Source organism: Sphaerodactylus townsendi, linkage group LG06, assembly GCF_021028975.2.
Source record: "Sphaerodactylus townsendi isolate TG3544 linkage group LG06, MPM_Stown_v2.3, whole genome shotgun sequence".
Taxonomy (NCBI): domain Eukaryota; kingdom Metazoa; phylum Chordata; class Lepidosauria; order Squamata; family Sphaerodactylidae; genus Sphaerodactylus; species Sphaerodactylus townsendi.
The window spans coordinates 100277714-100304274 of record NC_059430.1 but is presented as its reverse complement, the minus strand read 5'-3'; the positions used below and the strand labels follow the sequence as shown (position 1 = coordinate 100304274).

Sequence of the window (26561 nt, the reverse complement as noted above, 5' to 3'; positions counted from 1 at the left end):
CTGCCGTCTCTTCCAGTCCGTTAGTTACTGCGGTTCACAGATGTCATGCAGTTTTTCCGCTTCCCGGGTGCAGCTCGCTGGCACGGAGACTTCCTTCTCGTGCTGCACAGGCGAATCTTCCCAGAACCTCTACAGGGCAAATGCACCGGCTGCGACATTACAGCATGGAACTGGCGCAGGCGCTCAATGTGCCAGGGTTTGCAGGGCATTTTGGAAAAGCAGATGCAAAGCACTCCTCGACTCTTTGTCTCCCCTCACCCGTGCCAATGTGTGCCACCTGCTTGGGAGACAGCCACTCTTTTGTGGAGGTTAAAATGGAGGTAGTTGAAATCAAACAGGTAGCCATAGCAATGACCTTGCAAGAGAGAACTGGCTTAGATAGGCATTGTTATGGAAAGGAGAAATATACGTATAATTTTCAGCTTGGATCAGGGGGGATCAGACTGAGCTATGGAGAATGGTGTGGTGGGGGCAGAGCTGTAGGGGCCTTGTCACCCAAGGGGACTTGATTTGCAGTGGATCCTTTCTTGCTAGGAAGGAGAGTTTAGCACACTGGTGCAGCTTTGAAGAGCTAGGTTCAAGTCTCTGCTCTAGGCAGTTTTGCCCAATCAGAAGAGGTCCTTTGATATTGCACAGCAGGCAGCCTCTGCTAAGGAGAGGCTAAAGGGATTGGAAGGGACTGAGCACAGGGATGTAGGTAAGGGCAGGGGCTCTTGGTTTCAAACCCCTCCCATTACATGTCCGGCTTGCTTGAAACAATGCATGGAATGGAACAGCCGGAAGCTCTCAGTCACTGAACCCACCCCCTAAAAAAATCTATACATCACTGTCTGAGCATGCAGATGCTTGGGACCAGGAGCTGTGGGCAAGCTACCACTGTGTAAGAATAAGGACCCAGGCAGTAGGTGACTGGCAGACCTCAGTCCAGAACTTGGCATATTCTTGAACGGAGCCTGCCTGCATTTAGAGGACTTGCGCAGTTCACAGTATGCCTTGCAGCTGTTAGCATATGGTTTGCTGGTTCATTGAAAGGTCAAGTCAGAAGCTGGGCTGCCTTTTCCCCTTTAGGGAAGGGGAAAGGGGTGCAGTTTCCCACAAGTTTCCTTCTTCTTCTGGTAGCGATGATCGTCCATGACACTGTTCCCTGGTCCCATTTTTTCTTTGTCCTGTAACTGAACTGCTAGAGGCTGGGGTGGGTGGGAGTGTTGCCCTCACCCTGTTTTGGTTTCGGATCTTGTTATGTGGTCAAATCCTGTTGGCTCGGTGGCAGCCGAGTGAACCCCTCAGGGGGACAGAGAGGACATGGGAATTCCTTGCATGAGAGCAAGCACAATTGGCAATGCTGATAAGTGGGGTGAATATTTGCCCCAGTCTGCATTTCTCCAAAACAGTCTCAAAAGGAGGGAGTCTGTTGACAGGCTGCTGAGTATGGTCATGAAACTGGTCAGGGCTGTTTCAGCTGCGTCTCAGTTTGAAGCTTTTGTTTCATGATGGCCGGCCACATGCATGTAAGAGGTGCCATCAAGTTACAGCCAACATGTAGCAACCCCAACAAGGGGCTTTCAAGGCAAGTAGCAGCGAAGTTGGTTTGCCGTTGACTTCCTTTGCACAGCCTTCCTTGGTGGTCTCCCATTCAAATACTGACTCTGCTTAGTTTCTCAGATTGGGCTTTACCATGTCACCTTCCCTCCCATCTGGCCGCATGGGGGGAAGAAAACCTCATCATGCCTGAAATAGTTCCTTGGCTGATCATTGACTCTATCCACTACTGGGAATGAACCCAGACCAGGGTTGTACTGATGACCTAGGGAGGGAAGCAGATGTATGTTCCAGCCTGACTCGCACAAGATGATTGGGGGTTGGCTTTGTCGCATTGTTTGCTCTGGATTGTGGCTGCAAAGCATATAGGGAGCTGAAGGAGAATTGGGACCAGAGATGAGTGGAGCAAACTTCCGAAAGGAACAGTCTTGGCAGAATTCCTGGCCAGGCAGTCTGAGAAGTTGGTCCAGATGGAGTTGGAATGAGTTTGCAGGTGGGAGAGATGGGCAGGGAATTTGGGAAACTGGTAGGGATCCTGAAAGACAATAGAGAGCCCCACAAGCCAGCCCAGAGTCTGGCTGTTACCCAGAGGGCAATCCAGACCTAATTCATAATCTTGCCAGTAGGATTAAATCAAGAACTTTTTCTTCCTCTTCCTCTTCCTCTCCCAAAATTTTAGCTTTCAAGTGATGAAAATGTGGAATTCACTGCTGGTGAAAGTAATGACAGCCACCAGTATAGACAACTTTCAAACAAAGGTCAGACAGATTCATGAACGAGAGATCTATCAGTGCCTGTTAGCCACAATGACTATAGGGAAGCTTCACATTCAGAGGCAGTAGAGACTAGTGCCAGGAGGCAGTATCAGGGAAAGGCCTTGGCTTCTGTGCCCAGTTGTTTGCCTTCCATAGTGACTGGTTGTTCACTGTGCGGAGCAGAATGCTGGAGCAGATAGAACTCTGGTCTGATCCAGCAAGGCTGTTCTTAAGGAGAACCTTTTGAAGATATGGGGAAGACCTTAGGACTGTAGTGGCGAACCTATGGCACTCCAGATGTTCATGGACTACAATTCCCATCAGCCCTTGCCAGCATGGCCAATTGGCTGGCAAGGATGTGGCATCACCAGGCCCTGCTCTGTTACACCATCACTCCATGCCCCATGAACTTCAGGATCTTGCTTTGATGATGCTGCGTTTTGGCAATCCTTAGGGCTCAAAGACATGTGGTAGAGGTCACCATCTAAAGACAGTGACTGGATGGAGCTTCTCTCCTTGGCTTCTGCCCCCTCTCGAATTTCATCCTGTTGTCTTTGCCAATTGGCCATGCTGGCAGGGGCTGATGGAAATTGTAGTCCATAATATCTGGAGTGCCAAAGGTTCGCCACCACTGCCATAGCCTCATGTGGCAGCAGTGGACTGAGCAAGAGACTTGGTGAAAACCTGAGTTCTCAGTGAGCCTAGTATTTGTCCTGATGCCATTGCATGCTAAACCGTCATACCATCACATGGGTCTCCGTTGAGATATGGTCGCATCTCCTGTGGGCTGTGTCATGTGATTCTGCTGGGCTTGTCTTCCTCCCATGACCTGATATGGAAACTTGTTGGCCGGAGCTGGCAAACTCCAGCTGCAAGGAGAGATTTGGGGAGAGAGGGGCAACCCACGTCTCTGCAATGCCAAAATTCTGCAAACAAATAGTGATGGGGGGGTGAAGAAATTGGTTTCTTGTCAGGTGCAATAGATCCTCCTCTCGCTGGCAGGGGACTCTCTTCCCTGCGGCTGGCAGAAAGATGTTTTTAATGGCGCATGCATGCAGTGGAATGAATGCTTCCAGCCACGGAGGTGGCAGGGCACGGATTATAGAGTGAGCAGTGAAAGTTAGTAAATTTGGACCCATTTTATGGAATCCATAAGTGTCAAGACGATACGTGCAGCTGAGGGGAATAGCGGAGAGAAGGAGAAATAAATCAGTCTGGTGAGATGTTTCAGCTGAGGGCAGACTTTTCCTTGGGGAGGGGAACATGAATGAGAGATGGCTCCTTTGCGATAGCTAGGGAGTTGATAGGAAGAAAGTAGTGAAATTGCAACAGCGAAGGCTCCATTTGGACTATTGTAATTCTGATGCTAATCTAGCAAACATTTGTCATGGTGATGCGTAGGGAGGGAAAGTCTGTGTATTTCAGGTCCCTGTTTGCATGGAGGAGGGAGGATGCACCCCTCAGCTCCCTGTGTGCAGACATTAGAGGGATGTTCGTGGGTATCATTGGGACAGTGACTGAATGGAGCTTCTCTCCTTGGCTTCTGCCCCCTCTCCTGTTGTCTTTGCCTCCTGGACCTTGATGAGAATCAACTCTGCCCCTATCTGCATAGCTCTGCCCCTTCCTTGGCATAACACCGCCTTCCAGGACTTAGAACAGTTACGGCAGCCAGAGTCAACCTCAACCAGAGCTATATGGCCTGTATTATAAAGGTGTGGCAGCACCAGGCCCTGCTCTGTTACACCATCACTCCATGCCCCATGAACTTCAGGACCTTGCTTTGATGATGCTGTGCTTTGGCAATCCTTAGGGCTCAAAGACATGTGGTAGAGGTCACCATCTAAAGATGAATTGTAGGCTGAGGCAGCCTCTATTTGCCTCGAAGTTGTGCAAGGAAGGGGGAGTGGCTTTAACCCTTCAGCATTCCATTCCTCTGTTCAGAATTTGGATCCCTACTTCTGTAACCAACTGAGTCCATCAAATAGAAACTTCTTGTAAAACAGAAAGATCTTTATTAAAATAATTAGATCCGTTCAGAGTCCTTGTGAGAACTGATTAGAAAAGTACAGACAGACATCAAGAGAACTTTGGCCCAGCCTCCACAGCCCAGTTCACACACCAAGCTAGGCCAGTCTGGGAAAAACACCAAGCAGAGATAAGGCAAAACAACAGGTGTGAATACTAACCGTTAGCATTCCAATCCCCTCTTCACAACTTCATTGTTAGCATTTTAAATGCAGTGTCCTGGGCACCAGGGACGTACCCCCCAGGGGGACACATGGGGTCAAATGTCCCTGGGCTGCGGCCATTTAGTCACGTGTGGGTGGGTGTGAAAAATCCCCCCCACCCCCGCGATGTTGTTTGGTCGTGGTGGGGGAGGGCAACCGCTGGGGAAGGGGGGCCCCCAGGAAACTCAGATTTTGCACCAGGCTACATTTTCCCTAGATATGCCTCTACTGGGCACCTGTAACTTTCTGCAGCTTGCTTCAGAGTTGTCATGCACCCTTTGTGGTACTGCTTCACTGGTATACAAACAGCCTTGACACTGCTGAGTTGACCCCTGCATGGAGCGCCCTAATGCTTGCTGACTCAATCCAATTGATGGGACGAGGCTGTGGGCTGCAGCACATATGTGGGTGGGCCAAATGTTGTGTACTCCAATGCTAGAGTGTGACAAAATTGGGAACTACCATTTATAGTATTTACTGCTATGCAAGACCAGTTTTTCCCCCAGGTATACCATCAGAAAGTGGAGAAGGGGTCATCTTGCATTCACACACAAGCTACTGTTATATTCAGTAAAGGTTTTGAGGGATGTAGAACTTTTTTTTTTAATTGGGGCAAGATTTGAGTCCAGCAGCCCTGTAAAGAGTAACCAGGTTTCCAGGATATAGGCTTTCGAGAGTGAAAGCTCCCTTTGTCAGATACAAGCAGGGATGGAGATCCCTTGGCCCTTATATCCCAACCAGAAGATGGGAGGGATGTTGCAAAGAAGAGTTGGACTGTTAAGGTACAATGCAAAATGTAATAAGCAGGGAAAGAGTGCTTCAGGACAGGAAATTTGCATCCTGATCCCCTTCTTCGCAACACCTCTACCATCTTTTCACTGCAATATGAAGCCTTTGGGGGATCTCCATTCTTTCTTGATGAAAGCAGCTTTGATTTTCAAAAGCTTCTACCCTGGTTGTGGTGGGTTTTCCCGGCTGTGTGACCGTGGTCTGGTGGATCTTGTTCCTAACGTTTTGCCTGCATCTGTGACTGGCATCTTCAGAGGTGTATCACAGAGGGAAGTCTTACCTCTGTGATACACCTATGAAGATGCCAGCCATAGATGCAGGCAAAACGTTAGGAACAAGGTCCACCAGACAACGGCCCCACATCCCGGAAAACCCACCACAACCAGTTGAATCCGGCCATGAAAGCCTTTGACAATACTTATACCCTGTGATATTTTGTTGGACTTTAAGGTGCTGTTGGATTCGAATCTTGTTCTTCTACAGTATACCAACATGACTACCCACTTGAAATGCCTTTTTTTTGGGGGGGGGGGTCATTTTACATTCAGCAAAATAGGATATGTTATAATTTGTATTTGTAATTCGATTTATACCCCGCCCTATCCCTGCAGGGCTCAGGGCAGCTAACAACATCACAAAACAGTATACATTATAACAAAATAGATGCTGACAAAATACATAAAACGAAGAATAAAGATCACATTACAGATGGCGTCTTAAACGCATCAGTCCTAACAATTTGCTAATAACAATAACAGCCGCAGACGAGAGGGAGGGAGAGCAGCTTCATCAAAATGCAGGGTGCTATCCAAAGTAAGCAACAGAAAACCACCAAGGACCTGTTTTGAAAGTGGCGGAGACAGTCACAGGAAGCTAGAGAGGTAAAGTGGAATGAGAGTAGGAGGGCTAAGAGAGGTTTGGATGAAAGAACTGCATGTTTGATGTGGTGGTGAGGGCTAAGGGGTGAACCCAGAGACTTTGTTGAAAAGTGGGGTTCGAGTCAGGCTTTAGAGGCAGCAAGATAAAAAAGAAATCCAGGAGCACCTTCAAGACTAACCATGTTTATTCCAGCATGAGCTTTTTAGAGTGTCAGAGCTCACCTCATTGGAGTCAGTGGGCAGAGGTGCTGCCAGATACATTTGTAGGGGGATGTTATTGGCCCCTGGGTGTTTTAAATCAATTAGGCAACGCTTTTATATCAATTAGTTGTTTTATATCAATTAGGCAGTGCTGGATCCGGCATGTAAGGAGGCCTGTTCTCTTGGTGGGCTGGATCCCAAGGAAGGGAGCGTAGCCCATGGCACTGATCCACCGCCTGCATCTGCTGCTGTTTCTCTGCCTTCCTGTGTCTTCTGTCCAGGGAGTCTGATATCACCAGTGGTCTGCCCAGTTAGCTCGTTTGCTTGTTATGTTGCTGCTGTTTGTTTTTCCCAGCACAGTGCATCTGCTGGGCCAGTTGCAGGCCTGTTTGTAGGTGGGAAGTCCGCCACCTGCCCAAACTTGTGGAGGACCAGAGTGCCCCAGCCAGCAGTCCTTGCCCGCCAGGACCAGATGGGGAAATTGGACTCACCGGTGCCAAACAACCCTGCTTTGTGTATTTGACAGATTGTTATCAGCTATACTTGACGTGTCTGATAATAGTAATAATAAAAATAAAAACCTGGAACAGCTTCTGATGGCCAAGGAGGGGATCGTTTTGAAAGCCTGCTGAGGATCGGAAGGGCAAAAGAATTAATTAGAGGCAGCGTGGCAGCCTGCCGGAACAGCATGTTTGTGTGCCTGGCTCCTGAGAAGTTTGTTGTTTTGCTTCTCTACCTGACAGTGGGGGAGAACAGCCTCTTGACTGTTCAGGCAGGACAGAAGGAAGAGACCTTGCCTTCAACAGGGTTTTTCTGTTCTCAATGGATTACAGTTTGCACTGGAAATCAATCTTGCATAGGGTTGCATGGGACATCCCCATCGATTCTCACACGCTGCACTGTATGTTTATTCGGCCATTGACCCACAAATAATTCTCACACAGATTTCTGCTGTCCCAAACAGCTGTGTTCCTACTGACAATGGGGCTGGGTGGCTGGAGATCCCTACCTTTTTGGTAAGACAGGTCCAAGCTGGGCAAGGTGCTCCTAAAGAAGCAAAGACCCTCCCAAAACAGTACTGGGGGAATGAAGCCAACAGAGAGTCCAGGAGACCCCTGAAAATCTTTTCTCCTGGCCCAGTATCTACTTTCTGCTGAAGTCTTCAGCTCGGACTCACGTCTTTCAATACCCATGTGGTCTCAGTGGAGCTTACTGGAGGAAGGCAGCCCTGGGCTGCCGCAATAGGGGTCCCAGAATTGAGCAAGGGTCTCAGAATAGAACAAGGGTACCTGGGTGAGTTTCTGTGTGTCCTGAGGGGGTTGATTCCTCCTGTTTACTCTTGATAATGAGACATGCAAGGGAAGTTCTTGCTGAGATGGAGGGAGTCTGGTAGTCATCCTAGGAGTGGGGGCAATCTCTTCACACATTAAGAGTGCCAAGGTTATCCCCAAGGATCTCCTCCCTGTATAGAGGCCACATGTATGTATGTGTGTATTGTGTGCTGTTGTCGCTTTTGTTGTGTGGTGACCCTATGAATTAATAGCCTCTATGAATTAATAACCTCCACAATTTCCTGTCCTTAACAGCCTTGCTGAGATCTTGCAAAATGAAGTCCATGGCTTCCTTTATTGAGTCAACCTATCTCCTGTTAGGTTCCTGTTGCCTTCAGCTTTTCCTAACATTGTTGCCTTTTCCAGTGAGTCTTGTCTTCACATGATGTGAAGTTTAGTCTCAGTTTAGTCATTTTAGCTTCTAGGGAGAATTCAAGCTCGGTTTTATCTAGAACCCCCTTATTTTTCATTTTGACAGTCCACAGTATCTATAAAACTCTCCTCCAGCACCATATTCCAGAGAAAGTTTTCTTCCTGACAACTTGCTTCATTGTCCGACTTTCACATCCATACAAACCCTAGTATGAATTCTCTTGATCTTAGTCTCTAGTGAGACCTCCTTACACTTAAGGATCTTTTCTAGAACCTTCATGGCTGCCTTTCAAAGCCTCAGTCCCCTGAGTTCTTGATTGCAGTCTCCCTTTTGGTTCAAGATGGAGACAAGGAATAGAAAATGTTTTCGGCATTTCAATTTCTTCACTGTCAAACCTAACATTGTGCAGTTCCACAGTAGTCTTGCATTTTGTTGTATTAATTCCTGTATTTGGCTTCCTAATTGACTAAATAGTAACTCAGTTCCCTGCCACTCATCAGAATGGATGTTCAACATAAAATGAAAAGGAAAAGAAAGGAAGAGCATAGATGAAATAAGTTTCTGGGGCTGAGAGGAAAGCCCCAAGCTCTTGTATGGAGGAGGCTTAAAGCAGAATGTTGCAGAGCTAGCTAAGTAAAGTTTGGACAGAGAAGTCAGAAAAGGCGATGTCTCTTAGCCATCATATCACATCAACGTCAATTCCCATTCAGAAGAAGAAGAGGAGGAGGAGGAGTTTGGATATATGTCCCCCCTTTGTCTCCTGTAAGGAGACTCAAAGGGGCTTACAATCTCCGTTCCCTTCCTGAAGAACTGAGAATAGCCCAGGGTCATCCAGCTGGCATGTGTTGGAGTGCCCAAGCTAATCTGTACCATGACAAGTATTATGACCCCCACTGCAGTGTGCGATTCTTGCCATGGCCTAGTAGCCTCTGACTTCCATGGGCCAGGCTAGCCTGATCTCATCAGATTTCAACGGCTAAGCAATGTTGAGCTTGGTCAGTACTTACATGGGAGACTACCAGGGAGGTAGAGGGTTGCTACTCAAGAGCAGACAATGGACAGCCATCTCTCCTTGAAAATACTGGCTGGAGCTTGATGGCACTTTTCACCACCACTGCAGGTGCAAAAGGACCCAAGAGATGTAGTTTTTCCTGGGACGATGGTTGCGGTTCCTCTGTCAGTGTTGTTTTGTAGCAGGAGCCCACTTTGCTGAGTCGTGTATCATTCCCATTCAGAAGCTGATCTCTTTGTTGTGGCACCGTTGCTTAACAGTGTGATGTGTTGCACACTCAGTTGCCAGTCCTTCTCCACAGGCCCACACATACTAATTGCAAACTTATTGCTTATTTGAGAGCCAGCGTGGCAGAGTGGTTAAGAGTAGGTGCACTCTAATCTGGAGAACCGGGTTTGATTCCCTACTCTGCCACTTGAGCTGTGGAGGCTTATCTGATCAACTAGATTAGCTTGTGTACTCCAACACATGCCAGCTGGGTGACCTTGGGCTAGTCACAGCTTTTCAAAGCTCTTTCAGCCCCACCCACCTCACAGGGTGTTTTTTGTTTGGGGGGTGGGAAGAGAAAGGAGATTGTAAGCCCCTTTGAGTCTCCTTACAAGAGAGAAAAAAGGGGATATAAATCCAAACTCTTCTTCTATTTGGGGACACAATCTCTTTTATCCCTAACTGTTCAAATTCCCTTCCCTGGATAATATTTGCACATCCTTCCGAGTGAGTGGAGCAGGAGAATTGTCTGCTAGATACTTGAATTCTTTTTTGGGGTGGGTGGGGGAGGAGGGATAGTGACACGTGTGGTCACCTAGATCTTTGCTATGTGGTCTTTTGTGAAAGAAGCATGCAATTCTTGCCTGTGATCCATACAGGGGTTTGCTCCCCAAACATCTTTAAGAACATAAGAACTAGCCGGCTGGATCAGACCAGAATCCATCTAGTCAGCACTCTGCTACTCGCAGTGGCCCACCAGGTGCCTTTGGGAGCTCACATGCAGGATGTGAAAGCAATGGCCCTCTGCTGCTGCTGCTCCTCAGCACCTAGTCTGCTAAGGCATTTGCAATCTGAGATCAAGGAGGATCAAGATTGGTAGCCATAGATCGACTTCTCCTCCATAAATCTGTCCAAGCCCCTTTTAAAGCCATCCAGGTTAGTGGCCATCACCACCTCCTGTGGCAGCATATTCCAAACACCAATCACACGTTGCGTGAAGAAGTGTTTCCTTTTATTGGTCCTAATTCTTCCCCCCCAGCATTTTCAATGAATGCCCCCTGGTTCTAGTATTGTGAGAAAGAGAGAAAAATTTCTCTCTGTCAACATTTTCTACCCCATGCATAATTTTATAGACTTCAATCATATCCCGCCTCAGACGTCTCCTCTCCAAACTAAAGAGTCCCAAACGCTGCAGCCTCTCCTCATAAGGAAGGTGCTCCAATCCCTCAATCATCCTCGTTGCCCTTCTCTGCACTTTTTCTATCTCTTCGATATCCTTTTTGAGATGTGGCGACCAGAACTGAACACAGTACTCCAAGTGTGGTCGCACCACGGCTTTATATAAGGGCATGACAATCTTTGCACTTTTATCATCGACTCCTTTCCTAATTATCCCCAGCATAGAGTTTGCCTTTTTCACAGCTGCCATACATTGAGTTGACATTCCCATGGAATTATCAACTAAGACGCCCAAATCCCTTTCCTGGTCTGTGACTGATAGCACTGACCCTTGTAGTGTGTATGTGAAGTTTGGATTTTTTGCCCCTATGTGCATCACTTTACATTTTGCTACATTGAATTGCATTTGCCATTTCTTAGCCCACTCACCTAATTTATCAAGGTCCGCTTGGAGCTCTTCGCAATCATTTGCGGTTCTCACCACCCTACATAATTTGATATCATCTGCAAACTTGGCCACCACGCTACCCACCCCTACTTCCAGGTCATTTATAAATAAGTTAAAGAGCACTGGTCCAAAAATGGATCCTTGGGGGACACCACTCCCTACATCTCTCCATTGTGAGAACTTCCCATTTATACCCACCCTTTGTTTCCTGTTCCTCAACCAGTTTTTAATCCATAGGAGGACTTCCCCTCTTATTCCTTGATTGCTGAGTTTTCTCAACAGTCTCTGGTGAGGAACTTTGTCAAAAGCCTTTTGGAAATCCAAGTAGACAATGTCCACTGGTTCCCCCTTATCCACATGCCTGTTTACACCCTCAAAGAACTCTAGTAAGTTTGTAAGACAGGACTTATCTTCAAAAGCCATGCTGACTCTTCCTCAGCAGGTCTTGCTATTCTACATGTTTTATAATTTTATCTTTAATGATAGATTCTACTAATTTACCAGGAACAGATGTCAAACTGACTGGCCTGTAATTTCCCGGGTCCCCCCTAGATCCTTTCTTAAAGATTGGTGTGACATTGGCCATCTTCCAGTCTTCAGGGATGGAGCCTGATTTCAGGGATAAGTTTCATATTAAAGTGAGAACATCAGCAATTTCATGCTTGAGCTCTTTAAGAACTCTTGGGTGAATGCAATCTGGGTCAGGGGATTTGGTAGCATTTAGTTTATCAATGGCTGCCAGAACTTCTTCCTTGTCTACCACTATCTTCACTAGTTCCTTGCATTCGCCTCCTAAGAAGCTTGGTTCAGGTGCAGGAATTTTCCTCACTTCCTCTTGGGTGAAGACAGATGCAAAGAATTCATTCAGCTTCTCTGCAATCTCCCTGTCATCTTTTAGCACACCTTTTGTTCCTTTGTCATCTAATGGGCCTACCGCTTCCCTAGCTGGCTTCCTGCTTTTGATGTACTTGAAAAACTGTTTGTTGCTGGTCTTGATGTTCGCAGCCATGCGTTCCTCATAATCCTTTTTTGCCTCCCTTATAGCTAACTTGCTTCTCTTTTGCCACCATTTGTGTTCTCTCTGGTATTCTTCATCAGTTTAGTTGGACTTCCATTTTCTAAAAGACATCTTTTTTCCCCTAATAATTTCCTCAACCTCCCTTGTTAACCATGGTGGTTTTCTTTTGGACTGGGCACTGCCTTTCCTAACCTGCGGAACACATTCCAGCTGAGCTTTTAAGACTGTGTTTTTAAATAACCTCCAAGCATCTTGGACAGTATTGACTCTCTTGATTTTCCCTTTCAGCTTCTTGCGCACTATCCCCCTCATCTTTGAGAAATTTCCCTTTCTGAAGGCAAATGTAACTACATTAGTAGTTGTCACTTGTTTGCACGCAGAGATACTGAATCTGACAGCATTGTGGTCGCTGTTCCCTATCGGCTCAACAACTCTGACTTCCTGCACCAGGTCCTGGATCCCACATAGAATCTTTGGTTGCTGAATATGAGATTTCCAATAAGTGATGCTTCTATTTTTAGGTAGAGGTGACAGGGAAGGTTTTGTCTGCTGCTTTGTTTTTGTTCCTGCGGCCCCTTTTGAGCCAGATTTGTTGGGTCCAATTTTAAACAAGCACTTCAGCTTTGTGTTGTGTCTCAAGGAAACCTCTTTCTACCCTGCCTAATAAATTCTTCACCCCTCTTGAGAACCCTCCTCTGTGCTATTCCTGGCTTGTTAAAGCCCATTTTTCCTTCTGTCCATCACAGACAGTACAGTCTGACCCCCATTACGGCACGAGAGCCATTCCCTTTCCAGTATCCATCATTACCAACAACCCTGACATACCAGGGCCACGTTGTTCTATTCTGTGTCATGCAGAAAGCAGAGTGGAGCTGAGAGTGTGCCAGTGAGAGTGTGTACTGTGAAGGTATGTTCCTTGTCACTTAGTATTCTGGCCCAGGTTTGTTATCCGATATTTTGTTTATATTTCGAGTGGGAAGAGGAGGAGTCTATTGCTTTCCCTATGGGTCCATCATCCTGACCCCAACAGGTTCTGCCTTTTGGCCTGCCAAATCCAATAGACTCCATCCCTGGCCCCAATTAGGGTGGCTATTTACAGATGACCCTCCCCACTTTAAAAAAGAGGATGGAATTTGCTCAGAATTTGCACAAGCTGAGTTCCATGTATAGATAAGGACGTAAGAAGAGCCCTGCTAGATCAGTGGTCCATCTAATCCAGCATCCTGTTGCACACAGTGGTACACACGTTGCACTGGAAGGTCAACAGAGGTCTGATGTTGACTCCTAGGTTTGCTGCGCCTGAATTTCAGGTTCCCTTTAGTCACTTTGGCTAGTAGTCACTGATGGACCTTTTCTTCTCAATGAATCTGACTAATCCCCTTTTAAAGCCAGTGAATTTCAACATTTAATTACTTGTTGAGTAAAGAAATGTTTCCTTTTGTCTGCCCTGAAGGCCGTCAACTTCGTTGGGCGCCCCTGAGTTCTACTGTTACGGACAGGGTGAAAAAGCACTCTGTGTGCACAATACATAATTCAAATTGATACATACTTATTACAATTTAAATAGGAATAGTGCCAGATTTGCCTGATTTCCAGGTGCTGACTGGTCATGAACAAATTTTCCGTCCCTTTTTGTGACTTTGATTCCTCCAAGGTAGTCTTTCTCCCTGTGGCAGGTAACTCTGGGTCCCCTATGGCTGCTGAGATATCGAGCTCCCCCAACCACTTTGGCTGATTTTGCTGGACGGAAGCAAACCATGGAGAAAGATGAACAATAGGAAAGGGAAGAAGGAACAGCTCAAAGAAAGGACAAAAAGCAGCGGGGATTGTGTAATTTCTCTCCAGAGGTCTATGTTATTCAGTATTTGTAAATAGCAAAGGATGGTGTATTTAGCTGGCTCTTAGGAGAGGTCAGCTTCTGCTTTTGAAAATGTCATGAAAGGAAATCAAAATTCATTGCAAATGAGAATCTTTATGTTAGAGATGATGCTCTTCAAATATCCGTCTGAATAAATTAGTTCCGAGGGGATGGTGTATCTGTAGTATCTTTTACACCAAGTAGAACTCCAGAGATAAAGCAATGGATTTGTGGATATGAGGGCCATGGATGTAATAATAAGTAGGTAGCCAAGGGATTTGCAGTGTCTTATAATGATGAAAAGTGGTAATGGAGAAAGGGTGGGAGGAACATGCTTTGTATCAGAGCATAGGCGGCTTTTCCTGCTGTGTGGTGGCCCCTGCATAAATCCAGGCTCAGCACCCATATCCTGAACTGCTGTTAGCTCCAGTAGGATTACCCATTCGGCCCGTCAAAACAGATATGGTTGTTGGACCAATAGCGTGCATAAGTTGGTGTTAGAATTGCTTAGGGCAAGGGTCTGCAACCTGCGGCTCTCCAGATGTTCATGGAGTACAATTCCCATCAGCCCCTGCCAGCCAGTTGGCCATGCTGGCAGGGGCTGATGGGAATTGTAGTCCATGAACATTTGGAGAGCTGCAGGTTGCAGACCGTAGGGCATTGAGGCCTGTCTGCTGCAGCCCCTGTTAATTGCCAGTGGTTAAGTATTTTAAAAGTAATTCTAACACCAGCTTGCATCATCAATAGGTTAGGAGTGTGTGCTGCTTTACCAGCTAAATGTGTTAACTGCTCTTTTTAAACAGCTTAACTTTGTTTGTTTTTTAAATCAATGTGACAAAGTGACTGCAACCCCGAATGATGTTGGCTCAGAGGAAGAATGCCTGGACCTGGATAGCCCCAGGCCAGCCTGATCTTGTCAGATCTCAGAAGCAAAGCGGGGTCAGCCTTAGCTAGTAATTGGATGGGAGACCCCCAAAGAATGCCAAGGTTATTGTGCAGAGCAAGACAGTAGCAAACCACCTCTGTTCGGCTTTTACCTTGACAACCTACAGGGTTGCCATAAGGCCTGGAATATTTGAAAATATTTGACTGCAGTCCAAGACTGCACAGTTAATGAACCATATGTGACTAGTCAGCTGACTAGAGTATCAGCTCTACTCCAGAGGGGAAGGAGCAGAGAGGAGAGGCATACCAGGTCAGGAACTGCCGAAGCAAAGGAGGCTGAAGTTGGCATATTGATTAGGAATCACCCAGTTCCATCGTGAACTGCCAGTTTCTGGTATTATTTGTGTGGTTCGCATGGAGAAAGGTGGGTCTTCTGAGGAGAGATAGTCCTCATGTTGATACCACTCCAGATAGTGTTTCCGTTTCAGCTTTTCAGCCAAAGGAGCATGGAACCCTTCCTCCTCAAGCCAGAGGAGGAATGGAGAGGCAGATTTCCCTGCTAATAAGCCACAGCCGTAGTTTAAAGAATAAAAAAGAGTTTATTTCTCAAACCAGCATAGGTCTTGTCAGCACCAGGAGAGCTGCAACTCAGCTGGCCCAAGACTGGGGTTTATAAGGGGTTTCAGCAGAGCACATCAAAGCAAACGCCATATACATTTCAAGGAGATTTTAGGATTGCAACAAATTACCACATGTCAAACAACTTTAGGAGTTCCCAAACATTCAGGATGTTCCTAAACAATGTAAGCTATAAATGTAAAACTGTCTGCTTATCTGCATCCTGATTGCTACATTCCTGCATTGATATCAGCACATTTATGGTACTCTGTATACAAGTGGTAAGACCATTATGTTCTACAGTGTGGGCAAGAGGTGTCAAACATCTGGGCTGTTTACAGGAACGTTGGGGTATTCAGGAGCAGTTATCTTTCTCGCTGCCATGGGCAAATACATTTGCTGAACAGAGGGGCTCCTCTGGGTCTGCCGGATATATGCAGATGTAGTAGCTAAAGCTATTAGCAAAAGAATGTGACTTGTGATCTACGTGACATCCCTGCTTCTGGGTGCATGGTGGTCATATACCAGATCTTTAATCTAAAAATCAGTTTCTAGCTCTGGGGTGCTGCTCACAATGTTACCTTTTGCAGATGTTCCCAATTAACTGGGCCACTTTTCCATGGATCTCATAAACCAATCACACTTGTTAGTCGCATAAGGCTTGTGACTTAAACCTGGGTCTTCAGCCAGATGCAAATCCTGGTTCTGTTTGGCTGCTTCCAAATCTCTCCCAGGCAATGGAGAAGCCAGAGAAATTCTGCCAGCATCTGCCTCTTTCTGTCCTCTGCGTGGGAGTTTATGGGGTCATTAAGGAGGCAGCTGGTCCCGGTTACAACTCAGAGTCCTGCTCCGCTTACCCTGGGGGTGAGACTCTGTGGCAGGCAATTTGTATGTTGTTGTTATGAGGTAAAGAGTATCAAGCCACCTTTTGCAGACCTCACAGAATCCTTGGATATCGGGCTCTGAGGGCCAACCCCAAGGAAACAGAGCCTAGCCTGGCTCCAGAATGCCCCTTCTCTGCTTTTCCCTTTTCTCCAGTGGTGTAAGTTCAGCTAGCTTTTATTTCTGAGGATATGAATTGCTGGGGTGATTTTCTACTGCTTCTGCTGAAGGAGCTAAAAACCGCCAAATCATAAAATCTAATTTAAAGGCACTTTTTTTTAAAAAATGTACGAATTAAACAATAAAACAACAAGGAAGCTCCTGGAAACAAAGGATGTTGTGGCCTGTCAGCTACCGCTCTTCAGCAAGGTAATAATTGGATCTCTCTGGGCAGAGAGGTTATGTTGGGTGCACAGCTCAAGATGGTAGCCTGGAGGCCTTTAAAATATAGGCCAGGCAGGTGAGCTTTCTGACTCAGTCAGTGAATTCAGTATCTAGACCTGGAACTTGAAAGGTAGAAGATGACAAAGAATAATTTGGATTTATATCCCCCCCGCTTTCTCTCCTGTAAGACTGTGATGTGGGTGGGGCTGAGAGAGCTTTGGAGAACTGTAACTAGCCCAAGGTCACCCAGCTGGCATGTGTTGGAGTGCACAAGCTAACCTAGTTCACCAGATAAGCCTCAACAGCTCAAGTGACAGAGTGGGGAATCAAACCCAATTCTCCAGATTAGGGTGCACCTGCTCCTAACCACTAAACCACGCTGGCTGGTACCAAGTTCCGTTCTGTTATATGCATGAGGGTAGAAGGCTATGCTCCAGGTTTTTATACCAGGCCTTAGCCAGTCCAATGACTTTATGTTCCAGCCAATCACACTGCCCAACATGGCACCTTCAGTTCCGTTCTGCACCTGAAGAGGACTCTGAGAAGTCTCAAAATATGCACAGTTCCAAATGGTGCACCTGCCAGACTCCCAGGTCAAGCTCTATGATTTACCAGCACTGAACAGCTTTAAATTATAAAGGCCTTGGCATGGACATCTTACAGGGCCAGTCCCCTACTCCATTTGCAGTCAGACAGACCCCACATCTCATGCCTGGATTTTAGATATTTGGATATTGGATTTTGGATATTTTCTTCATTTGTGCCCTGCCTTTCTCTCCAGCAGGGATCCTATGTGGCATATGTCGTTCTCATCTCCTCCATTTTATCTTCATCACAACCTTTGAGGCTGGTTAGGCTGAGCGTGTGTGATTGGCCCAGGTCAATGATCAACTGTGGTCCAGGATTCAAATCTGGGTCCCAGATGTTAGTCTGACACTCTAACCACTACACCACACTGGATTGGCCACCAACAGTAATTATACTTCATATGGAGATCAAAACACTTTCTCATCCACACAGGCACTATATCCCAGGGAACGGAGAACAGGAAGACATTCTCTGATAGTGTTCTCTTCTTGTGGCTCTGTGACTTTTTGTAAATGGGGGGAAGAGTTAGGAAACAGGGAAGAAAAATGCTCCTCCCTTTTTCCTCTCCCCACCCCCACCCCATTCAGCTGATGATGCATCTTTGTCAGGCTCTTACAAGTTCCTGTTAATTTCACGCAAACTGCCTTTGATGGATCTCTGGTTATTTTTGGTGAGCCGAACCATAAATTTGTGACACCTCGAGGCAGCAATTTGTTAAGTGCACATTGGGGTTGGCGGAGAGGGTAGGAAAGAGAGTGTGTATAGGAAGGAAGGAAGGAAGGAAGGAAGGAAGGAAGGAAGGAAGGAAGGAAGGAAGGAAGGAAGGAAGGAAGGAAGGAAGGAAGGAAGGAAGGAAGGAAGGAGGGAGGGAGGGAGGGAGGGAGGGAGGGAGGGAGGGAGGGAGGGAGGGAGGGAGGGAGGGAGGGACACACACTGCTGAACCATGGATGGTCCAGTACAAATGGAGCAGAATCCCCCAACTTGATTTCTGCATGCCCCCCTCCACCTAATCCCTTTTGAGGCTAGGTCCCCCCAAAAAACAAAACACAAGCCAAGTAAAGTCAGTTTGGAGCCATTTTACACTTCGCTTTCTGTTGGCAGGATGCTCCCAGATTTTACAAAGAGGGAGCCAGAGCCACTTTCCCCAGAGGCTGCTTTCTTTAGATATTTCTTACTCTATGGGGTTGTTGTGTCCTAGGAGGAATTCCTCATATTATTTCCAATCAAGATTTTCAAATCCATCTCCTCCTCTGCATGGGCTTTTGGCTGTGGGTGCCTTTGATCTTTGGGTATCGTGGCCTTTTGCAGATGTTACGTTGGCGTTCTGTGCACGTGCAGAAGCTGCAGTGACGTTCCATTCATTTGTTGCAGGAGCCTGCCACACCTATTGTTTTAGAACTGTGATATGTATGATCCCATACCCGGGCCAGGGCCTTTAGTGTCCTGGCCCCAACCTAGTGGAACTCTCTCCCTCCAGCCAACCGGACCTAGAACAGTTCCACAGGGCCTGCAAGACGGAGTTGTTTCGCCGGGTCTTTGGGGAGGTTGGCTGTTGAAGGTGTCATCCCCTGCTCCTCATATTCCACCTTGGGGGCTTGTCCATATTATGCCGACGGCCTGATGAGTTTGTCATTGTTTATGTCATCATCTGATTTTAAGATGGAGGTTGATGGTTTTATTGGTGTGCACCGCCCAGAGCCCTTAGGGAATGGGGTGGTACATTAAATATGATATATAAATAAATAAATACATATATAACTTATAAATTGGGCAACATTTCCCAGTTCACATGTTATGGGAGTCACATGTATCATACTCTCAAAACACATGATTGACAGGCTCCCACAATATGTGAATTGAATGCCTGCATAACACCTGTGTGGAGGGCTATACTCCCCCAGTCTTTCTCTCAAGACTAGCCTTTTTGCCCTCTGACTTTCTCTTTCCCTCCCTTCATTGAGGTGGTTTGTCTTCTAACCCTTTCTCAAAGCCCCCCCCCCCCCCGCCTTCGCCTGCCCACTTCCTATCCCTAGCTGCTTTTGTTTATACCTTGCCTAGATCTGTCAGTCTGCTCTGCATCTGAGCAGCTCAGCCAAAGGCAAACAGAGAACCTCCTGGCTGGCCTCACAGAGCAGCTGAACTGATTGCTGCCAAGAATCTTCAGGTCCACCAGCAGCCGAGCAAAGCCCCTATCTGCAACTAGACCAGTCTTGTTAAGAAAAAAAAAACAAAGCCATGAGTTGGATTTCACAGAAACCTTCAACGTCCAAACTGAAAAAGTACTAAATCTTGCAGGGTCTATCATTGTAGTTAGATTCTACTGTGGAACTTTGGCTGTTTTGGGAATGTCTACTGTGGAACGTTGGCTGTCTTTGCTGCATCGAAATGCTCACAGGTTCTTCTAGTTACCAGGCACGTTTTTTAAAGAATATATATATATATAGCATTGTAAAGTAAAAGCAGAAAGGGTTTTCCTCTCTTCTGGCTATTAGGTATTACATAAACGTAGCCAGAAATCACAGCCTCATCTCTAACTCCTGGCGGAATCCCTGATTGGTATGCACAAGGTAGCCTTCCCTGGCTGAGAACATCCACGGTTCTCCTCTCCTGATGCTGTCCTGTACATAATTTAGCTCTTGCCTCCAGAGGGAGACTTGCAAATGAAAGACGATGCTTCTTGTGTGGGGATCCCCCCCCCCCCGCTCATGGAATGCAGGAGGTCCCCAATTTAAATGGGAGTATCTAGACAACGTCTTTCTCCTTGGGATCATAACTTACGTGCCTCCTGGGGCTTTCCTCTATGAACTGGATCAAAGAAGCATCTCCTTTTATCAAGTTCAAAGAAAGAACTGTGGGGTGGCTGCAGATGGAATGTCTTTTTGGATGGTCCATGCACAGCCACTATGGGAATTTTCTACTCCCTTCTGGCTCTTCAAAGGGCCTTTTTCCCCTGTAGCTTTATTGCATAGCTCAGCTAGGGAAGGAGGGGTTTCTGGCCAGGAGGCATCCCAGGGCCTTCGCAGCTGCTTCTGACAGCCACATAGTGCCGTTGTTTGAGTATTGATGATCTGAGAGACCCGGGATCAAATCCCCACCCTAGCATGGAATCTGGCTGGGTGACTTCTGGCCTAGTCACATGCTTGCGGCATATCCTACCTCCCAGGGCTTTTGTGAGGATAAAATAGAGAAGGGGAGAATGTAAACCGCTTTGGTCCCCAATGTGGTGGGGGGAAAGTGGGGTAAAAATAAAGTAAATAAATACAAGTTGTGTTTTTGGACAGATAGAAAAAGGGGCAGGAGCAATGCATGGACGGTGGTGTTTCTACCCACTCCCATGTATTTGCTATTGGGGAACCAGCCAGGGTGTGCCAAAAGTCCACAATAAGTAGATATAAAACACAAGTCCCGTGCAAAAGGGAATTAACCATTCCATGGGCCACTTGGGTGTGGCAGAAGAGCACCTGCTTCACTTTTGGACAGTACACAATAACAACAACAAGCCTTTATTGGCATACAAAACAGGACACAATTTCAAAGTAAAACAAGATTTAAAAACACAGTTAAAATTACTAATTTCCACTGTAAAATTTGCAACAGTCTCACAAAAGAGCACTTCAGAGCTGTTCAAGAGGTTGGGTATCTTGTAACACTCTTGCCACTGAGAACATTGCGAGAAAATGGAATTCGTGTATTTCATGGATATTTTATTCATATTTAGGACATATAAACAGAGAATGCTCAAGTGTTTCAACCGTAACCAGATCACAAGAACAAGCCCTTTTAGAACGTTCTATATTCTTAAATCTTCCCTTCAGAACAGTAGTTTTTCAGTGGTTTCTGCCAGGCTTGGAAATCATTGCTTCGGAAGGATTTCTCAATGAGAAGATCAGTATTCGTGGGCAAGCTGCTACTTCTGGTCTTTCTCCGCAGCAGCTGGTATGTGCTGGCTGGTTTCTTGGATACACTGTCCATCCATGCAAGGTGACCTAGCCAGCATGTAAGAACTGGAGCTGCCCCATAATCCTCAACAATGCACAGGGGTTACCTGGCAGATCTGCAGGGGTTTCTTACAATAAAAGGGGCTTCTTCAAAGTAGAAAGCCTTGAAAGCTGCAGCTATGGGGGCCTGTGACCGACAGCCTCTTGTTCCACCCTCTGGGCAACCCAGTAAATCTTTGTCTACTGAGTGAGTAGGCAGTTACTAAGCGGCACCAGCCAGTGAGAGGTTGTGGAACTTCTGGAAGGAGGGAGGAAAGTTACATGCAGGGAAAATCTGCCATCACCTCAGAATTAGTAGAAACAAGTAAAGGTCCACGAAACTCTTGCGGGGGGGACCCTCTGGCTGGGCCCAGGCTCTCCTCACTGAGGACAGCTGCCACAGAGAGCTGGGCCAGCGGTCCCCAGAGTGGCCCAAGATGTCTGCTATAGTAATGGTGCAGCCTGGTATCTGCTTCCAGCATCCGCTGCCATGGCAGAGTGGCTAGACCTGGCTCTCTTTGATGGTGGCAGCCGTCCCTGGAGTGGCCTGAGGCATCCATCACAATGGCAGTGCAGTCCAGGAACCACTCCCAGTGCGCATACAGACAACACGCTTTCAAAATTGTGAGGGATTTAAACTTTCTGTTTTGTTTTTTAAAGCCAGATTTTCCTGCAAATGCAGGGGGTCCCCTCCTTCTGCAGAAGAACCTGTTGGGGGTTGGTGTGCTCCCTATCTGCAGATTTAAGTATCCACAGGCAGGAAGCGCACTTCAGAACTGGATAAACAGATTGCCTCAGATCTTTATTCTGTCTCCTTAGTCTTTGTCTGTAATAGCAGCACATGCTCCAGCACAATTATTTGTTAACACTGCCTCATTGACCCATTGCAATCACATGCCATGATGAAAATCAGCTTGTCCCCTGCTGCTGGAAGGTTTAAAAAGATGGATGGGGGGGATCTGCGAAAGCCCCCGGCCATCTCCAAGCTCCCTTGGTTCCAGCGCACTTGCACACCATATTTCTTTTACCTCAGGCTGTGTACATTACAAACTTTTAAGAAACAAAACAAAATTAGGTGGCAGGTAGTGCCAAGGGATATTGAATTTGGTGGGTTGGAACTGGAAGCTCTATTCCAGGGGTGTCCCACTGTGGCGCTTCACATGTTCATGGACTACAATTCCCATTCCAGCAGGGGCTGATGGGAATCGTAGTCCATGACCATCTGAAGTGCCAGAGTTGGACACCCATGCTCTATTTCAGTAATGGCAATGCTCCTTTCTGTCTGCAAGTCAACATAAGGAGATCTATTTGGATGCAAGAAACTATCTTGAATGGCAGGATCCAACCGAATAAATTCTATAAATAGAGTGAACTGGCACAGCTTATCTCGAAAATATTAATTGTGCTGAATTCCAACTGTTTAATAGTATTTAGGCTTGTCTTGAAGAGTCGTGCGGCAGAGAGCTCTTCTGGGAGATAGACTGCCCCTAAACATGGTGGTTCTGTGTGGGGCTGCTGCAGCTACAAGCTCTTACTAGACCGCACTTCTATGAATTCCTGATCCCTCTTTTTAAAACCGTGTGGCTTCCTTGAGGCTGCTGTGTGTTGTGCCTTTGGTTTTGTGCTTTGGGTTTATTTTTTAAATACGCCCCTTTGGGTACCATTTGTTTTTGGCTGAGAATGCAGCGCGTAAACACTCAAATAAATAAAACGTTGCCTCTTCTAATCCTAGTGCTGGTCAGTTTTATTGGATGGTTCTGGGATCAGGAGTTTTCAGAGTGAATAATATATCTTTATTTGCCTCTGTTACTGCCCTCCCCTTTCCTTTATTCCTGTAAGATACATGAGGCCGTCCTTTGATTCTCATAGTTTTCAGAATATGATGCAGATTCTCTCTCTTTTCCCTCCTTTTGGTAACCTGTCTTTCTCCACAAAGCTCTGGCCTTAAATTTCTTCCTAACAAGGGGAGAGGCTGGGAGATCTATGATCATAAGTTCCCAGCATTATTTAAACAGGTGGGGACCCTCATTTGAACTGGGGCCATGGTAGTGCAGGAGGGGGTGAAGGTGGTTTTGATTGGTGGAACTGCAGAGGCAAGAGGTAGAAGAATTAACATCCTTTCCTCTTTTCCCAGTGGAAAAGATCCAGATTTTGGTCCCATGAAGCTGCCTTGTTTATTTTCTTTTTAAAGCTGGGAACATTAATTATGGGGAATCTCCCAGAATTAAACAAGATCAGGGATCCTCAACAGGGTGCCCGTAGGTGTCATGGCACTCGCCAGCAACTTTCCTCCTGCCCACCAAGTGTTTTCAGAAAGTGGGTGAGGCCAGGTGACACTTCTGTTCATCAAAGCTTCTGATTAGCCATTGGGAGGTTTGATTGGCTGCACATATTTTTAAAAACATTGCTTTGATCGTAGCTGTCACCGCAACAGAAGGACCTTCACTGTGTGCGACTGAAGGGAAGCGGCATCAGCCATTTTGTGGCAGCCATTCCAAAGATGCCCACAGGCTGAGAAGGGCTGGGGATCCCTGAACAAGAGGCAACAGTGGGGTTTTCATTCCGAACTGAACTAAGCTTAAGAATGTGTGATATTCACTCAGTGCCTCGGGAGCCACAGTCGGCTTTTTGGAATGCCACCTGTGGCCCTTTTATTCTCTAATGTGGCACTCACTCCCATGGTTCAGTGAAGTGAGTAAAGCCCTTTTCTGGTAGGGCTAGTTGTTGGCAGGTAGTTCCCACCTTGAAACATCCTCTGCTGGAGGAACAGGTAAGCTGTGAACTTCTTTAAGGTATAAGTGGCTCAAGCCCGATGTGGAAGTAGATGTGGCTCTTTTTGTGGATGTTACTTGCAAAAGTGGCTGCTCATGAGACATTGAGTAAGCACTGCTGGCGTAACCGAACTGAACTCATTCTTCTCCTGTTGAGCCTCCCCTCTGTCATTCCTCCCACCTTCCTCTGTGTCAAAGCTTAGGTTCTAAATTCCTTAGAGCAGGGGCTGCCTTCATAGAGGGGAAGCTCTATGCACAGTGACTACATAATCTAAACAATAAATCATCCTTGTACTATGAAGGAAAGAGTGCTTTGCCACATCAGTGGGTTGACCTCCCCCTCTGATCGTCTCACTGTTGCCTGCATCTTTTAGGTGATGCCGTGCATGAAGATCAGAAGGTGAAGACTCAGTGGCCACGGTCAGCGGATGAGCCGGGAGTGTATATGGCACAAACAGGTAACCATCTGTGTGGGCAGACCTTGGGGAGGCATTAGAAGTTGTCCAAGCATGCTTACAAGATCATCTCCAGCATCTTTTATTGGTGTGTGTGTGTTTTAAATCAGAACATTGGAAAAACAATAATATTAAAAAAGGAGACAATAAAGGCTTTCATGTCTGATTGCATATTAGAAATACTGTCTGTTCAAGTTAAGTCTCCATTTAGTGCCATGATTTGATTTGATTTGATTGACTGGTTTAGTTCATTTATGCTCCACTTTTCAAGCCAATGGGAACCTGAAGTGTCTTTTAGTACTCTCACCGTTTTGTCCTTGCAACAACTCTGTGATGTGGGCTAGGTTGAGAGAGTGTGATTGGCCTGAGATCGCCTTGTGAGGCTTCATGGCAGAGCAGGGATTCAAGCCTGGATCTCCCAGGTCCCAAAATGACACCACATGGGCTGTTGTGCCACACCATCTCTCAAACAGCTGATGGAGCTGCCCCCAAGACTTTCTTGTAAGATACCTTTGAAAAGCAATAAATAAGATGACGCTTCAGCTAAAGTGAAATTTGAAACAAAGTTGGTGAATCCTCTCTGGGTGCATAGAAAGAATTTTGAGAGGCACACACAGAATATTGGCAAATTTTTGAGCATTTGGGGGACTCTGTACATTTGTAGGGTATCGCCAAATTTCTCCTAAGATGAATCAAACGTGAAGATTCCTCCTCAAATTGAAAGCATTTTGAAAGGAAGCAAAAGACCTTTGATTTGCATCATGTTTTTGATTAGCAAAATGTTTAATAGGGGTTAGTTTTTTGATAGCATTTTAGTTAATGCTGTTAGTTTTGAGGGCATGTGAGAAGTGGAAGGAGGGGTTTTATGTGATTCCTTCCAGTGGTACCCTGTGTCTTTTGTTCCTGGGGCTGGGCTACCCAGTATCAGGAATGGTGACAGGGTTAGGGGGGTCCATTCCATTATCCCTAAACACATCACTGTATTTTACTTATAGGTGTTAATGGCAGATATTCAAGTACATAAATGAACTCCTGATGACCCCATCTTGTCTGAAGTGTGGAATGATCCCCTGGCCATGTGTTTGATTTCAGCCTGTTTATATTCATCCTATAAAGCTTAGCGAGAGCCACTGGGACATGAGTTTTCCACCATCTGGCCATTTCATTTTGTTACTTGAAATAGTGGGAGTCTGTCCCTTTTATGGTTGGGGAATTAGCAAGAGCAGACTCCTGACCTAGCAAGAAGTTGGGCAAGCTCGACATCTTTGTTGCCTATATGTACAAAGGTCAGCTTTTGCAAGAAATCCGCAGAAGAGCAAGATAAACTTTAACACATTTATTTAGGAATAATGGGGGTACACGAGTGCTCAATCAGAGCAGCAGAACACACACACACACACACACACACACACACACACAGTCGTAGGATATAAGGGGAGAGGTTTAGAATAAATAAAGGGAATTGGGGAGTAAGGGTTACAGTCACCAGATCTTGGAGCAGAAATGGTTCGATGAACAAAGCTGAGCAACCCGCGCTAGCTCTGGTAGAAGAAAGAACAACATGTTGGGGAAAATATCAACAGAGATATTGAACACTGATTACAGGGAGAGGGGGCTTCTTATAGGGAAAATGGGACTCTCAGGGTTATGCAGAGTGACCCTTAATTTCCCAGGACAAAAGGGAGTCTTGCCTTTCCATTTAAGTGTTGAGTCGTTAATCTAATGGTTTGAATGCTTAACTTGATAGGCTAAACTAGGAGTGTCTGGAGATGGGCAGAGAGCTGAATTGATTACAGTTGTAAAACAATGGCAATGTAAATGCGGTCTTTAGAGAGTGGTTAGTCAGAGGATAAGCTAGTATAGTATATGCAGGAACACTTGGGACTTGCAAATATATCAGCAAGTCCTTTGTCTTTGCAGGGCAGATAGTCCAGGGTGGAGATGGGAACGCTTTCCAAGGCAAAAGCATTTTTTTCTCATAATGCTTTTAGGAGAGGTGAGAGGCAGGTATTTTGCAAGGCAGATACTGGGCAAAGGCAAGTCCGGATAAGATTTACTGCCCTTGTGGTTATAGTAATCAATGCAGAGAATGGGCTCCCTATTTTGGCAAGGCACTGCTAGGCACCCCTCAGGGTTGGTAGGATGAATAGAGACACCGTTATCTTAAAACAAAGCCCCACATACC

At 46.3% G+C, this 26561-nt stretch overlaps 1 protein-coding gene across 1 annotated transcript in view; it reads left to right on the top strand.

Moving 5' to 3' along the window:
• Positions 1-26561, top strand: part of ADGRB2 (adhesion G protein-coupled receptor B2) — a 183511-nt gene that overhangs the window by 68779 nt on the left and 88171 nt on the right. The window contains exon 3 of the mRNA XM_048501614.1: positions 24296-24379. Within this exon, the coding sequence (XP_048357571.1) occupies positions 24296-24379 (84 nt within the window). The remainder of the gene's footprint in view (positions 1-24295; positions 24380-26561) is intronic.